This window comes from Mesitornis unicolor, unplaced genomic scaffold (genome assembly GCF_000695765.1).
Source record: "Mesitornis unicolor isolate BGI_N332 unplaced genomic scaffold, ASM69576v1 scaffold7908, whole genome shotgun sequence".
Classification (NCBI taxonomy): domain Eukaryota; kingdom Metazoa; phylum Chordata; class Aves; order Mesitornithiformes; family Mesitornithidae; genus Mesitornis; species Mesitornis unicolor.
The window spans coordinates 796-14,766 of NW_010203782.1; the positions used below are offsets into that span (position 1 = coordinate 796).

General features: G+C 46.6%; 1 protein-coding gene across 1 annotated transcript in view; it reads left to right on the forward strand.

Moving 5' to 3' along the window:
- The window catches only part of MTF1 (metal-regulatory transcription factor 1), an 11,007-nt gene extending 762 nt beyond the window's left edge, over nt 1-10,245 (forward strand). Inside the window, exons 2-10 of the mRNA XM_010190839.1 lie at nt 3,795-4,033; nt 4,207-4,338; nt 4,832-4,905; nt 5,421-5,554; nt 6,370-6,447; nt 7,256-7,358; nt 7,594-8,150; nt 9,033-9,099; nt 9,668-10,245. Of these exons, the coding sequence (XP_010189141.1) occupies nt 3,795-4,033; nt 4,207-4,338; nt 4,832-4,905; nt 5,421-5,554; nt 6,370-6,447; nt 7,256-7,358; nt 7,594-8,150; nt 9,033-9,099; nt 9,668-10,059 (1,776 nt within the window). The 3' untranslated portion in view covers nt 10,060-10,245. The remainder of the gene's footprint in view (nt 1-3,794; nt 4,034-4,206; nt 4,339-4,831; nt 4,906-5,420; nt 5,555-6,369; nt 6,448-7,255; nt 7,359-7,593; nt 8,151-9,032; nt 9,100-9,667) is intronic.
- Nucleotides 10,246-13,971: the final 3,726 nt, after the last annotated feature.

Consider the following 13,971-nt stretch of genomic DNA (forward strand, 5'->3'; position numbering starts at 1 on the left):
CACAAAAGCCACAAGTGTCACCGGTTTTCGCTTTAATGTCCTGCTGCTTTCTCGTGAAGCAGCCAGGAAAAGCTCTTTGACACATGGTGACACATTAGGTAGGAGGAGAATACGCTGCTGAAAATGCATTTCTATCAGCAGCATGTGTGATTTCAGTGGCCTTTTATCTTCCTTTTGGTTGGACAATTGTTTCCTGTGTTCAGAGGTAACTAGACGTGAACTGTGTTATTTTGTGGTTAACCACATTCTCGAGAAAAGCGCGTCCAGGTGACAGGTTAAATTCCAGACTGTTGGCAGCAGCCAAAGTGTGGAACTGAAGATGCCAAACTTAAATTTACTAAATAAGGGAAACTTTACCTTCTGCTGCATTTTGAAAACTAAAGTCAGCTTACTTATTTAAAATTTTGATTACTTTTAATTGTGTTTCCCTAATGAATTCTACCCAGGTGCAAAGAGGTGAGTGCCTGTACAGGCTGACTTAGGACTCTTGCTTTTTAGGCACAAAAGCAATGCAAAGTTGGCTCCTTCTACTCAGTGCTCCTTCTTTGGCCCTTCTGAGTTACAAAGGGTGCTCTGCACAAGTGTCTGTATCGGTGGCAGCGGTATCGGCTCTTGCTGTAACTGATACTCGGTGCGAGAGAGAATTGCAGAAATGAGCCCTTGCTGAGAACGACGCTGGGTTTGAACACTGAATAATTTAGATGAGTGGGGAACCTTCGTTACCGCTCGGCAGCGAGGAAGTGGGGCTGTAGGAGGTCAGCTCTGCAACTCATTGTGAAACTTCTGGACTGAGGCCGTTTAAGTCCTTTTGCTCAGTTATTTGTGTGTCAGTCAGACCGGTACTTTCCCTTCTTTTCGTAGGGTAATCAGCTTGCGCTGTGCGAGAACGGCGTGTATTGGAGCGTGTACAAGCTAAACAGATGTTGATGACTGCATGCAATTAAACTGATTTTATTTCTTCACCCCTCCTTTTTAAAAAGAGTCTTGTAAGACCTGACATTTCCTAATGAAATCCTGCATCTGAATTTATTTTTTATCTCTTGAATTAATTTTCTGGGGCAGAGGAAGGAATCACACCATAATTCGAGTGCAGTGGAAATAAGCCCCAAGCGTAGCTGACGCAGTTACCCTTCCTGTCCTGCTGTTTCAAGTGCTGCTCGGTTGCTGGGAGATGGGGAGGGGAAGGCCCCAAAACCCCTGCACGTTTGGCTCATCCCTCAAAGTCAGCAGTCCGGTTCTTGGGTACTTGCAAAGCATCGGGAGCAGCTCTGATGCTTGAGAGAACTGTTCTAAAGTCTTACCTTCTCAGGCCAGTCTTAGACATTTATGAAGCAAAAGGGGGTTTTACGCTTCATTATTTACTTTTAATTTCCTTTTGTTGTATTATACTTTTCTCACTATAATTCTGTCTGTAAGAGTAAATGTGATTGTAGTCTTTATTTCAAATTAATGGATGTTTTTTGTTCAGTGATGACATAGAAAAAAATAGCAATTTAAGGGGAATCTCGTAGACTGGAGATGAGTTCAAGGTAAACAGCGGTTTAAGCAGACTGGCACAGTTCATCAGGCTCAGCTTTTGCCAGTCTTGTTGATTACTGGACAGCTGATTCCTACTTGGAAGGCAAATGCTTAATTACGACTCCTCTGTGTTCCTCCGGTGCACCTCCAGCACAGAGTCCTTTGCCAAGAGCGTTTGTGGTGCAGCCACGGCCTCTGTCTTCAAAGCTCCGTTTCTGCACGCTGTGTCCTGCCCGTCTGGGCTTTCCTGTTGCTGCCACATTTCTTGGTTGTAGATGGGCTCGAGTGCTTGCTGCTGTAACCGCCGGTCCTTCATGGTCCGTATCTGTGTAACTGTGTGTATGGTCAGAGCTTTCTGATGTGCTGATGTTCCTAATAGGAGAAGAGAGTTGATGCTTGTCTGCTTTACAGAAAGTTTTGTTTTGCGTGGAACGTGGTGGTAGCGCTGCTCAGGTCTGCAGTGTCCTTCTCAGAATAAGGTGTGAAATGGAGATGTGGTCTTTGAGGACAGGGAGCACTGCGAGGCCTTTGGACCTGAAAGTGTCACTGCCATTTGCCTTTAAATACGTGCATTGGCAGCCAGCAACCGGATTCTTGATCTAGAATTTATATTCTAATTTTCTTTGACTTTCTAGACCCAAATGTAAACACCTAGAAAGCTTAACAGGCTCCTCGCTGGATTTTTAGGTAGTTCATGCCTGTGTCAAATCCCTTGTGTATTATGGGAAGTACTGTGAAGGATGCCCTGTGAAGCAGTATGTAAAATGCTGATTTGCAGATGCCTCAAAAGTCACTGCTCTTTGTTTTAGTGTTATTTTTTATTATTTAAAGCTGTTTTATTTACAGTGAAGTGCAGAGTAGCTCCTCTTCCTCGTCCCTTTTAGAAAAACAAAAGGCCATGAACAATCCAGTCTGCCTTGTTAGATGGGAATGTGGTGAGGGTTGGAAGAAGTGGCCCTTCAACAGGACAAGATATTTTGAAAAAGGAAAAGGTTTGGGGTTTGGCACTAGGACTCCTGAACTGTAGTTTTTAATAAGCCCCTTTCTGTGGGTAATCTTCTCTCAATTTTACTGAATCTGAGACAAAATGCTTTTTTGTTCTTTTGCCATCCTCTGTCAATTCTTCCTGCTGTCCTTTCCTCCCCTGCTGGATTTCAGAATAGCTCAATATTTTTCATGGTAGCTACAGTTCTGTGGGATAATGTTGCTTCTCATCTGTGATGTGAAACTGGAAGAGCATGGAAAACTGGTTCCTGGAAGTGTCATTGTGTGTTTGAGTCTGCATTTGAGAGTAAAGTTGCTACTCCCTGGATTGAGTAGCAAGAGAAGTGTTGATAATAAATTGCTTGGAAAACTCATCTCCATTTGGCAAAATGCTGTTGACATCGACTGTAACTGAGAGACAGGAACTGAATTCAGTACTGGCCAAAATGAGAACTACTGCAAGTTATTTTGTAGTTGTCTTCTGTCTTTCGAGCTTCAGATAAATTTATTCAAGCATATCAGCTGGCTTATTCCTTCTGCTTCAGAGAGAATGAGATTTAATTAAGTGTTGTGACTTGCACACTGGGTCTCTCTGCCGGTTGCAAAAGCAGAAGGGAAGGAAGCAACCGAATCAGTAGGGAATTGTTGAGAAATCTGTAACACCGCCCTCTCGATGTGCAGCACCTCCTCTGATTCCTTGCACTTCAGGCAGTGACTGTTAAAGTAAACAGAGAAGAGAACAAAGCACGATGGAGGCAGCTTTTGAGATCAAATGAAGTAGGAAATGGACTGATGGGGAGATGCTGAATTCTGGGTGTTAATGGGAATTCGGTGCACAGGGCGGTGCTATGGAGGGTCAGGTTGTTCCCTTGTCAAGTTTCCCCTTGTCTTCATCCCCCACAAATAAGTAGCTCTGCGAGAAGCACCTCAGTGAAGTGTAGGTGCTGCCTAGGGGAATACGTGTCGGTTCGATAGCCTCCTGGGGTCCTTTCCAACTGTTTAATCAGATTTTTAGCTAGAAACACTTTGAATTGTTTTTCCTTTTCCCCCCTCTTCTGTTAGGTTACTGTTCTTCTCTAAGGTCAGCTTGATTTCCGATATGTGCCACTCCTTCCTCGCATGGTGTAGCAGAAATATTAAGTTATCTAATAATTAAATGGCAATAACTTCTTATTTTTTCTTTCCTTTAAGGTCAAAATCTATTCCATTGTCTTTGATGTTTAACTGCAGTTCTGCCCTGTCTAGATTCCAGAAGTGCTTAAAAATTAAGTGTGCAGCGTTTTGTCTCTTAGGTTAAGAGATACCAGTGCACCTTCGAGGGCTGCCCGCGCACCTACAGCACTGCCGGAAACCTGCGCACCCACCAGAAGACACACCGAGGGGAGTACACTTTTGTCTGCAATCAAGAAGGCTGTGGCAAGGCCTTTCTCACCTCCTACAGCCTCAAGATCCACGTTCGCGTGCACACTAAGGAAAAGCCGTTTGAGTGTGACGTGCAGGGCTGTGAGAAGGCATTCAATACACTGTACAGGTAGGAGCTCTCTGCCTCTCGCTCCTGGGGCTGCTGCTGTTTTGCAAGTTGCATCGACTTCTTGTTTGTGTCCAAATACACACGTTGCACATTGAGCGGGTGACTTGCTTGCCAAGGTAGGGGCCATCTTGTACTGCAAGTGATAAGAGGGCTTTTTTCGGCATGCCTTTTAGGTTGAAAGCACATCAGAGGCTTCACACGGGGAAAACATTTAACTGTGAATCAGAAGGCTGCAGTAAATACTTCACAACGCACAGTGACCTGAGGAAGCACATTCGTACACACACAGGAGAAAAGCCATTTCGGTAAGTTGCTGGATGGCAATTTTTACTTCTGTAAAGGGGCTGTAAGGGGCCTCCTGTGCCAGGATCTGTCCTGAATGAAAAGCTGTTCTCATGAGAACAAGAGTGAAGGCGGCTGGCGATAGCTCGTGTTTGTTGTCGAGCTCCCTCAGCTGCCTGTGGAAGTGGGTGAAGTGACTGGCTTCAAGGACAGGAGTAGTCATGCTGTCTTTTAAACAGAAGTGTGTGCCACAGTGAGCATGTTTTAAAACGTATTGCTGCTTCTCTGTGCGTTCTGTGAAGGAGCTCCCTCAACGCAGATTTCATGCTTGACTTCTAACGTCCTGCCGTAGTCTGTGCAGCGTGCCTGGCAGCTGTCGGGAGGTAGCTGGTTGTAACACGGGTTAGCGTTGGGCCCACTTTTCAGAGTCCTAGCGCTGTTGCAAAGTGTGATCTGAGGTTGTAGCTAACGCGTCAGAGAAGCCTGGTGCTAACTCTTCTGTGGTGCCTCATTCAGGTGTGAGCACGACGGCTGTGGGAAGGCTTTTGCTGCAAGCCACCACCTTAAAACACATGTTAGGACACATACTGGTAAGTCCCGAGGGTTTGTTTTTTCTTTTATTGAGCTTATTCAGTTTATGCTAACTCAGAATCCCGATATATATTTACACTTACATAAATATGTGGGTGACACCAAGCTGAGTGGTGCAGTTGATGTGCTTGAGGGAAGGGACCTGGCCAGGCTGGAGGAGTGCACCCATGTGAACCTCATGAAGTTCAACAGGGCCAAGTGCAAACACCTGCACATGGGTCGGGGCAATCCCCACTTATCCACTTCATTTGTGCTTCACAGGTGTTGAATGTCATGAGCGTGTTTCACAAATGTATGGGTAATGATGCACAAAAGTTAAATGTTGTGGTTCTGTGTCAGTTCACCTGGTGAAATGGAAACTTTTATCTGCAAGACTCCCAAGAGTGCTGAACACGTGAAGTGGCATTAAACAGTCTTGTTTGTGTAAAGTGTCATTACTTTCCTATATTCTTTAAAAGTATGTGTCTGCTATAACATTTCTAAGTTTGTTTTATTTGTTTTGTGCTGTCTGTAGGGGAGAAACCCTTCTTCTGTCCCAGTAACGGCTGTGAGAAGACTTTCAGTACACAGTATAGTCTCAAGAGTCACATGAAAGGTCATGAGAAAGGACATTCCTATAATGCACTTCCCAATAACAGCGTGTCTGAGGTCGGTAGTGCTGCTTCCTAATGCGTCTGTGTTAGGAGGGGATAAAACCACACTTTGGAGAGGAAATTGTTTGGTCTGTAGCTTCTTCTAAAGGTGTAACACTTAGGGCTGGGATTTCCAAAGGGAATTGTAGCTGCTTGGTGCCCCGTCTCCTGTGCAGAAACCCACGGGTGCCTCTTGTTGAACTGAGAATTCAATTTCAGTTCTGAAATTGCTGGCCATCAGGGTGGCAGTGCAGGGTTTATTCTCGCATGCTGTGTTTACAGCGTGCTGAGAATAGACAGTGGGATCAGTATTTCTGAAACTTCTAGCATGGGATTTGGTTACCGAGTGTTATTTAGAAAATCTCAACTGAATTTGTGTATTCATGTAAATCACATTATAATTATCACTTCAGCTGCTGCTACTTTGAGTATGCCAAGTACTGACACACGTTTATAGGCAGTTCTGTGCTATTCCCTGTAGATTCTTATGTTTTAGTCAATACTATGTCGTATGCATGTGAAGTGAAACAAATACTAACTGTTAAGGTTTAAATTCTTTATTTTCTTTAGGCTGACTTGTTCCTGTGCTAATTTGAAATTCTAGGTTATTAAATTTTTTTGAATAATGTGAAAGAGATGTGAAGAATCCTTGTTAGCTACTCAATATCCTTTGCTTAGTGATGCTGCTCATTTGACTTTAGAACTGAGGCTTGGGTCATGTATAGATAAAAAAAATCTGCATGGGCAGAATTGTAAGGACTCTAAAAAGTAGTTTAAAACATTTGTCACTAATTTTTAAGATATAACTCGGTTTCTTTTTCTTCTTTACAGGATACAAGCCACTCACTTTGTCTGAGTGACCTAAGCCTCATATCAACAGATTCAGAACTGCGGGAGAGCTCTAATCCAGTGAGTTCCTGTCCCTGAACTGCCTCACCTGTAGCCTGAGTTTGCTTTTTTCTGGCAATGTGCTTGTCCTGTCGACCGGAACACGGCAGACGAGATCTGTGTGACTGGTGGCCAGTACATATGATGTGCTGTTGTTGTCCTTTGTGCAATGTTGGAACGAAAAATGACTGTTTCTGCCTAAAACCAGAATAACCGAGTGAAAGGGAAGGGTTTCTTCCAAAGTATGCAGTGTTTAGTTCAACCTGCTTTTAAAGGCTCTGCATCTGGTTTTACTGTAATAATGTTCTTGTTTATTGATAACTGTTGACTGAGCTTAAACTGCACATAGCGGAAAATTGTGTATTGATGAGACTGTGTCCTTTTGTGCTCCCATGTGGAAGCAGAGTGCAGGTTTTTAATAGACTCTGTTCCGAGAGCAGCGTGGGTGACAGTAGTGCATAGCACAGGATGTAATCTCAGCAGAGCTATTTTGTTTCTGCTCCAGAATAGGTTTCACAAACAGCCAAGAACAAATTAACAGAGTATAAGGGTTAAAAAAATGTGAATGCAGAGAATATGTTCTATTTTTGAAGGACTTACTTCTTTTTGTAAGGAATTGCTCTTTGTGTTGGTAAATTTGAGGGTGGACAGTAAAATCTAAGTGTCATTTTCCACTGGGTGAGTTAAATGTGTTGCCTTTCCTGCAGGCTGGCTCATTGGAGAGGTATTTCTGACATTCACGTGCTGCTTGACTGGGATTTGTGCAACGTTTATGGAGACGTGAGGTACAACGTGATCTGATGTCTTCCTCTTTCTTTTCTGTTGCCAGACCCACGGACAAGACCTTAGCACAATCTCACCAGCAAGCATCTTTGAGTCTATGTTTCAGAGCCCGGATCACACTGCAAGTCAGGACGACTCTCAGCAGACAGGTACAGGTACAAATCCTAGCTGCACTATTCTGAGAGGCTTTCACAGTTTCCCCCCTCTGTGCACGTACTTAATTCATTTCAGACTGAAGATTGCTGCCCTATGTGCCTCTAAGTAGCAAACAGAACTTTAACTTGAGTGTTAAAATTATTTTGTGTTGCAATGCGTTGTATTCACGGATGGTTTTATTTGCATCTTATGAGAACTGGTGTATTTATGTTTTTGTTTCTCTGGCAGCTGCCTTGATTGAAGGTTTTAACGGCGACGCAGACTCGGTCACTGCTGTTCCGCCTTCTGCAGGAGACTCGGCATCGTTGTCTCTTCCGCTTGTACTGCAGCTTGGCATCTCTGAGCCTTCGCATTCAGCACTGCAAGCCTCGGCAGCACCCGCTGCTCCCTCCTCCATAGGAACCAGCTCACAGCAAGCGGCATTTGGGAATCCTGCAACTGTTTTACAATCCCCAGAAGTGCCTGTTCCTCACAGCACACAGTTTGCAGCCAGTCACCAAGACTTCCTGCAGCACACGCAGACACCGCCACAGCCCATTGTGCAAGGACTTTCAGTGGTTGCTGGGGCACCTGCCCCAACAGCATCGAGTGCCACTGAGCCCCTGCCGGCTGTGGTTCAGACTGTGCCTGTTGGTGCGAACTCTGTTCTGACCAGTAACCCAACGATAACAATTACTCCTTCTCAGAGCACTGCTATTCTGCAGTCCAGCATCGTCATGGGAGAGCAAAACTTACAATGGATCTTAAATGGTGCCACTGGTTCTTCACAAAGCCAAGAACAAATGGTTAGTATGTCCAGCACAGCTCTGAACGGCTTGAACCTTCTCTTCCTCCTGGAGTCCTTGCTTTTGAGAAGGAAGGGGATCGAACCTGTAACTGTAAGATGCAAACCACGGTGCGGCATCGCAAAATGCTTAGCATGTTAATATGTATAAACGTGTCACTACTGCAGCCCCTAAAATAGACAGAGAAATAAACAGAGAAATCCAGGGTGCAGGAAAATCTTGCTTTCTCTTACCCTCGGTGGCAGACTTCTCACAGCAGGTATCAGCGTGGTTTATCCAGGACAGGACACCACAGGCCTGAGAATATACGTGGGTTTTAATCTATTACTTTCGTCAAGTAGAACCACAAGAGACTCTGTAAAGTTTGTGTTTAGACACTTTGTAGTCTCTCTCTCTTCCTAATTTAGCCTGGTAAAGAATGAAAATTTTTCTGGTTAAACTGAGTGTTTCTGCTTCTCCAGCAAATCTGGACAGCTGCGACTTCAAGCGTTTTACCCTCAAGAGTGTTGTTGCCACCTTTAGGCTTTCTCAGTTGCAGATGGTCAAGAGTGAATGGCAGCAGGTACAGGCAGTGTGAGCAAGCACAGCAGTTTTTAAATAGTTCATTCAGATGTCAAAAACCACAAGCTGTGTTATGACCCTTCGCTCTATGTGCATGTTTGCTCCCCATCTTTAGGTCTACTGAAATAATACTCTTGATTTTTGGGATAGCCAGAACATAGCCCAGAACCAAGCTAAGGTTATAATTTTTTAAGCTTTCCTGTGAGTTCTCTTTGGAATACGTGTATAGCTGTTTCTTTTGATTGCAGCTGTTTAGCATTTAAATAATAGGAATTTGTTTGGAATCAGCTCACACTTTTTTCCTGTTTTTTGTCTTTAAAGCCACAAGTTCCAAAAGTAGTAGAAAAGGTGTTTTTTACCACTGCGTTACCAGTTGCTGGCAGCACAGGTAAGCTCGGCACCGAACTTGCTTTTCTGTCTTCCTCTGTTTGTAGCACCGTTAGCTTGAGCAGCATTTGTGGTGATTTCATTGCTTGCTGAAATGCTGAAGAAAACCCTTTCAATTTTTCCCGTTCCTGAGGTGCTAAATGCAGTGTGCTGTAGACTCACGGCAAAAAGATCTGTCCTGTAGCAGTTTCTCTAGCAACTTGTAAGATCATCAGGGTCACAGATTAGATCCATGCAAACACCACTTTTATGAATACTGGAACTTGTATAGGAGAATAGAAAACAGCAATGCAAGGACATAATTGGCTTTTTGTTCTTTAAATGAAGACATGAAACAGCCGTAAACTCGTAGACTTCATGCCTGGCTTCAGCCAGAACAGTTGCTCATCAGCAGAGAGCGCATGCCGTGATTTTCTTTCTTATCTGCCAGAGGTATTGGTTGTGCTTGGATGAAGTAACGCGTAATCTCTGCTGCAAGGTGCACGCAGTCTCATGTAGCAGAGTGATCTGTCTCTCCCTGCTGTGGAGTTATGTAGTTCCCTTGTGTTTTGTCTCTGTTTCACCTTCAGGAAGCCCTGTTCAGCAGATTGGCCTCAGCGTTCCTGTCATCATCATCAAGCAGGAGGAGGCCTGCCAGTGCCAGTGTGCCTGCCGAGACTCTGCCAAGGACAAAGCCACCGTCAAGAAGGAATGTTCCTCGCCCGACCCAAAAGCTGTGGAGCAGCCAGCTCCTCCCCAGCTGCAGCCTCAGCCCTTTCCCTCCTCTACCCCTTCTCCTTCCTGCGGGCAGAGCAGTCAGGTCGTTAACCCTTCAGACTCACAGCCTGAAACGCTAAGTGCCATGGATGTATCGGACTTCCTGTCCCTCCAAAGCCCTGACACCCCATCCAATATAATTCCAATCGAAGCACTACTGCAGGGTGAGGAAGAAATTGGTTTGAATAGCAGCTTCTCCAAGTGAAGATGTTCCAGATTTTCCTTTGCACCTGGAGGGTAAAACCCTTCTCCTTAGAAGCAGAAACTGAAGGATCGATTATTTTCCCTTCCTCTTTGGAAGTTTTGTGGCTTATTTCTGCTTCACAGATGTCATCTTAGTCACGTCGCAGGTACATCCATCTTTGAGAATCTATCTAAAAAAAAGAAAAGGAAAAAAAAAAGAAAAAGCTAAGTTATATATGAACTGTTTTGGCTGCACTGTCTGTCACTTTTGCTTGTCATATGTGAACACAGAAGTTAAGGTTACTCGTGTGCAAAAAGATTTTGAGAAGAAAAAGGGGGTTAGTTCATCTCCAGTTGCACATTGCTATGTTTGGGATTAAGGTACTGGCAGCGAGTGGGTCTTTGTTACAACTCCTTGGGTCTATAATTTCCTTCCGTCTCTTATGTCTGAACTATCCGTGCACTATAGGGGGAGCCCAGGAAGGGAATTTGCTGTCGTAGGAAATGGCATTATTGTAGAAGATGAATTATCTGCAGTTTTATTGGAATCCAGTTTTCACCTCACTGAGTTGGGAGCCAATGGCTGGGTTTGCTTTGTACTAACGCTGTTACTAAAACCTGCAGAGTTTTGGGGAGTTGATTTCAGTAGAGCACAAGTACCTTGTGCTCCTGATAGATCTGTTAATTGGTTTTGGTAGGACTTGAGGTGTGGTGGCAGCCACCGCGAGACGCGATCGGAGCCGCTGTGTGCTCAGGCTGGAGTCTTCTCTGTGCCGCGCTCTGGAGGGTGCAGAGTCCCAGGCGCGCTCAGATCGGGGCCTGCTGCTCTTTTCTTTGCTCTGCTCAGAACAAGTCATCCTCTTACCCCGCGACTGTTGAATCAGGAGCATGGTGCCTTTGCTGGTTACTCTCATCTTTCGTCAAGAGCAACTCTAGGAAAAGTTTAGGAAAGAGGAATATGAATTCGGTTTGAATCCAGTGAGTCTGTCCTTCAGCTGTTCAGAAATGCTTCTTTTTTTTCCTGTTAAGCTACATAATTTCTGCCTGAATCTGCCTCCAACCTACTGCAATGCCAGCTTTTTGTGCACGGGGCTATTTCTTGACTAAAAGATGTTACACGACGTAGTAGTTTTTCATATCAAACTGAAAGTCTATATTCTAACCTACTCAGGGTAAAAAAAACACAAACCCCCCTTCCACCAAAAAGCCTGTAATGTTGCAATAAATGCAGTCTCATTCTAAATGGTTTATTTATGCTGCATTATTTTAAAGATGTAATTTTATAGTGTTTTATCCATCTTTCTGGCTTTGGCTGTCAGTCTTTTTGTGTTAAAGGAAAGAATATTAAATAGTCTTTATTCAGTTTACAGTGTTGTCATTAGTGAGATACAAAGATAATGACTGTAAGCCAATTAACGTGTGGAGTGTCTCCGCGCGCTGAACTTAGGAACGCGATCTGGTGGTGGATGGAGATGTCTCTGTGGTGATCAGAGCCGCGAGTGCAGCGGGACCTGCCCGGGGTGCCCTGGGACCCCCTGCGAGGGCTCCGCGCTGCCTCGGGCAGGGCCCGTGCGGCCTCGCGCGCTGTTCCCTTGCGGATCCGCGGCCGCGGCACAGGCGGAGCTGGGCCGAGGGGTCTGGGTTTCCCCTCCCCACAGCTTGGTTCTGTTGTTCAGGGCAGCAGGGGTCAGGGAGGAGAGGCTGCGCAGAGCGCTGCGTGCCTGGGCAGTGTGCTCTGTGTTGGTGGCTGCGGTGACGAGCTGGGGCTCCAGCCGAACTGGGAACGCGCTGATGGCATTGCCTCGCTGTGCTGGCGCGTGTTGCTGCGGGGTGCCGTCGCTGCGTGTCCTGCAGCAGTAAGGTTTGCATCCGCGAAACGTGGACTAACAAAGGGTTTATGTTTTGTTCGTGTAATGGTAATCCCTGGAGGGCAGCGAGGTGGTGGCACTCTTTGTTGTTCTCCTGCAGCTTCATTTTGTGATGCAGTTTGATTGCGCGGTGCCAGGAGCCGCTTTGGCCACGCGAGAAGGGCTCAGGTCTGCGTGGCTGGGATGTCCCATGGGGCCGGGTCTCTGCCTGCTCCCCAGTGGAGAGCTCAGCTTCGGGCAGCGTGAGTGGGGCTGGGCTGCGTGGGGTCCCTGAGGAGCAGGACACTGGGTGTTCAAGTGGGGGTTGTGTGTGTGTGTGTGTCTCGGTCTCTGCTGATGCAGGAGCTGTAGATTCCCCTGCAGTGGCGGGGTTTTCTCTGATGGGGAGAAAGTGCCAGATGTGGCCTGAAATGTGGCAGCTGGGGGATTTGGCAACTTCTACCGAGCCTTTCTGTCCTTCAGGGAAGTCTTTTTCCATGCTACTTCTGCTGCTCATCACGTATTCCACCTAAGTTACACTTCTGGTTGGACCAGACAGCATTTTCAGAAACTCCTTTGTGACAGAAGTGAGTAGAAAAATCCACCAAAGGCTTTGAGATCGGACGCTGATTGGGAAGCGCGGTGACCAGCGCTGCACGCGTCCTCCGGGTGGGTGCTGGAGGTTTTCATGGCTGCTGTTTTGTGTTGGTGTGCTCTAGGAGGAGCAATGCATCCCAAGTTTATGCTGAACTTAGGTGCGTTGGGTTTGCATCTGGCGGGCTGTGATTTAGGTGAAACCAATTAGAGCTTGTAATGAGGCGAGAGCAGCGTGGTTCTGTGAGCGCACAGGGCGCTGCACCCCGTGCTGGTGTACAGATGTGTGCTTTTCTCGTTCAGTCCTCTGCTTTGTGTCCCTGCTGTGTGCGGCTGCTGGGCTCACAGCCGACGTTTGCCGTGCGATGGATCCTCGTGTTGGGCTCCTTGGCGCGTCTGGGTCGGGGGAGATCCCTGAGCAGCTGAGAGGGGCAGTTCCTGGATGCCAGGGGATTTTCTGTCCTCGTCCCCTCGTGGCCCCAGCATTTGGCACATTCACAGTGATGTTTTTAATAACAGGGAGAGTTTCTGCCGTTGTAGATCTGGGAAGACGTGGGGTTCCCAGAAAGGGGCACGTTCTGGTGACGGAGCCTCTGAGAACAGCGTGCCCTCCCACTGCAAAATCTGCATTTCACGACCCCCTTGAATTATCAGAGAGCAGAACTGCGCTGCTCCGGGCCATCCAGTGCTAAAGGGTGTGTGGCTTGTGGGGATCTGCTTGGTTACCTACAGCTTCAGGTGGTGCAGGAGCTTGCACGTGTGGAACGGGTGTGATTGCCAACATCGGTGGCTCTGGTGGCCAAGCCAGCAGACCTGGTGGGCGGTTGAAGGCTGTAGAAGTTGCTTTTCCTGCTTGTAGGCGGTAGAGGGGTGGAAAATCAGCGCTGTTTAAATGCTGGTACTGAATCATATAGAACAAAGTACGAATCAGGCACTTCTGTAATGCTGACTGCGTCCAGAAAGACTAGTTTGCAGAACCTCATACTGGTATCTAAAATGCACTTTAGGTTATTTTATCTTTAACCCGATTGCTGCAATTTCTTTTGTATATACTTTCACAAAGTTTATTTTTGCTCTGAGTAAAAGTTAACAGGGGTGTGCAAAGATGAGCACTTGACTTGGTGCAATACGTGTAGCTGCGGATCGCTGTCCCGCGGGGTCTGTCTGTCTGTCTGTGTCTAGGAGTTAGCTCAGTGGCGCGCCGCCCGCCCGCCCGTGCCGAGAGAATTAATTATGCATCGTTAGCAAACGTCCGATCTATGCAAATACAGCGGATGGTCCTGTGCGTTGCCCGGCCGCTCCTGTGCTCCGGGGGCCGCTCGTCACCGCTGCGGGGCACGGCCGCGTTCCTGGGGGCGGCCTCTGTGTCCCCCGCTGCGCCAGGAACAGGGGCCGAGCCGTTCTGAGACGGGCATCGCGCACCTTTGACGCTTGTCTTCGATCGATGTCGATGTCGTGTTATCTGCCTTATTCACGGAGGATGGCGCTCCCGC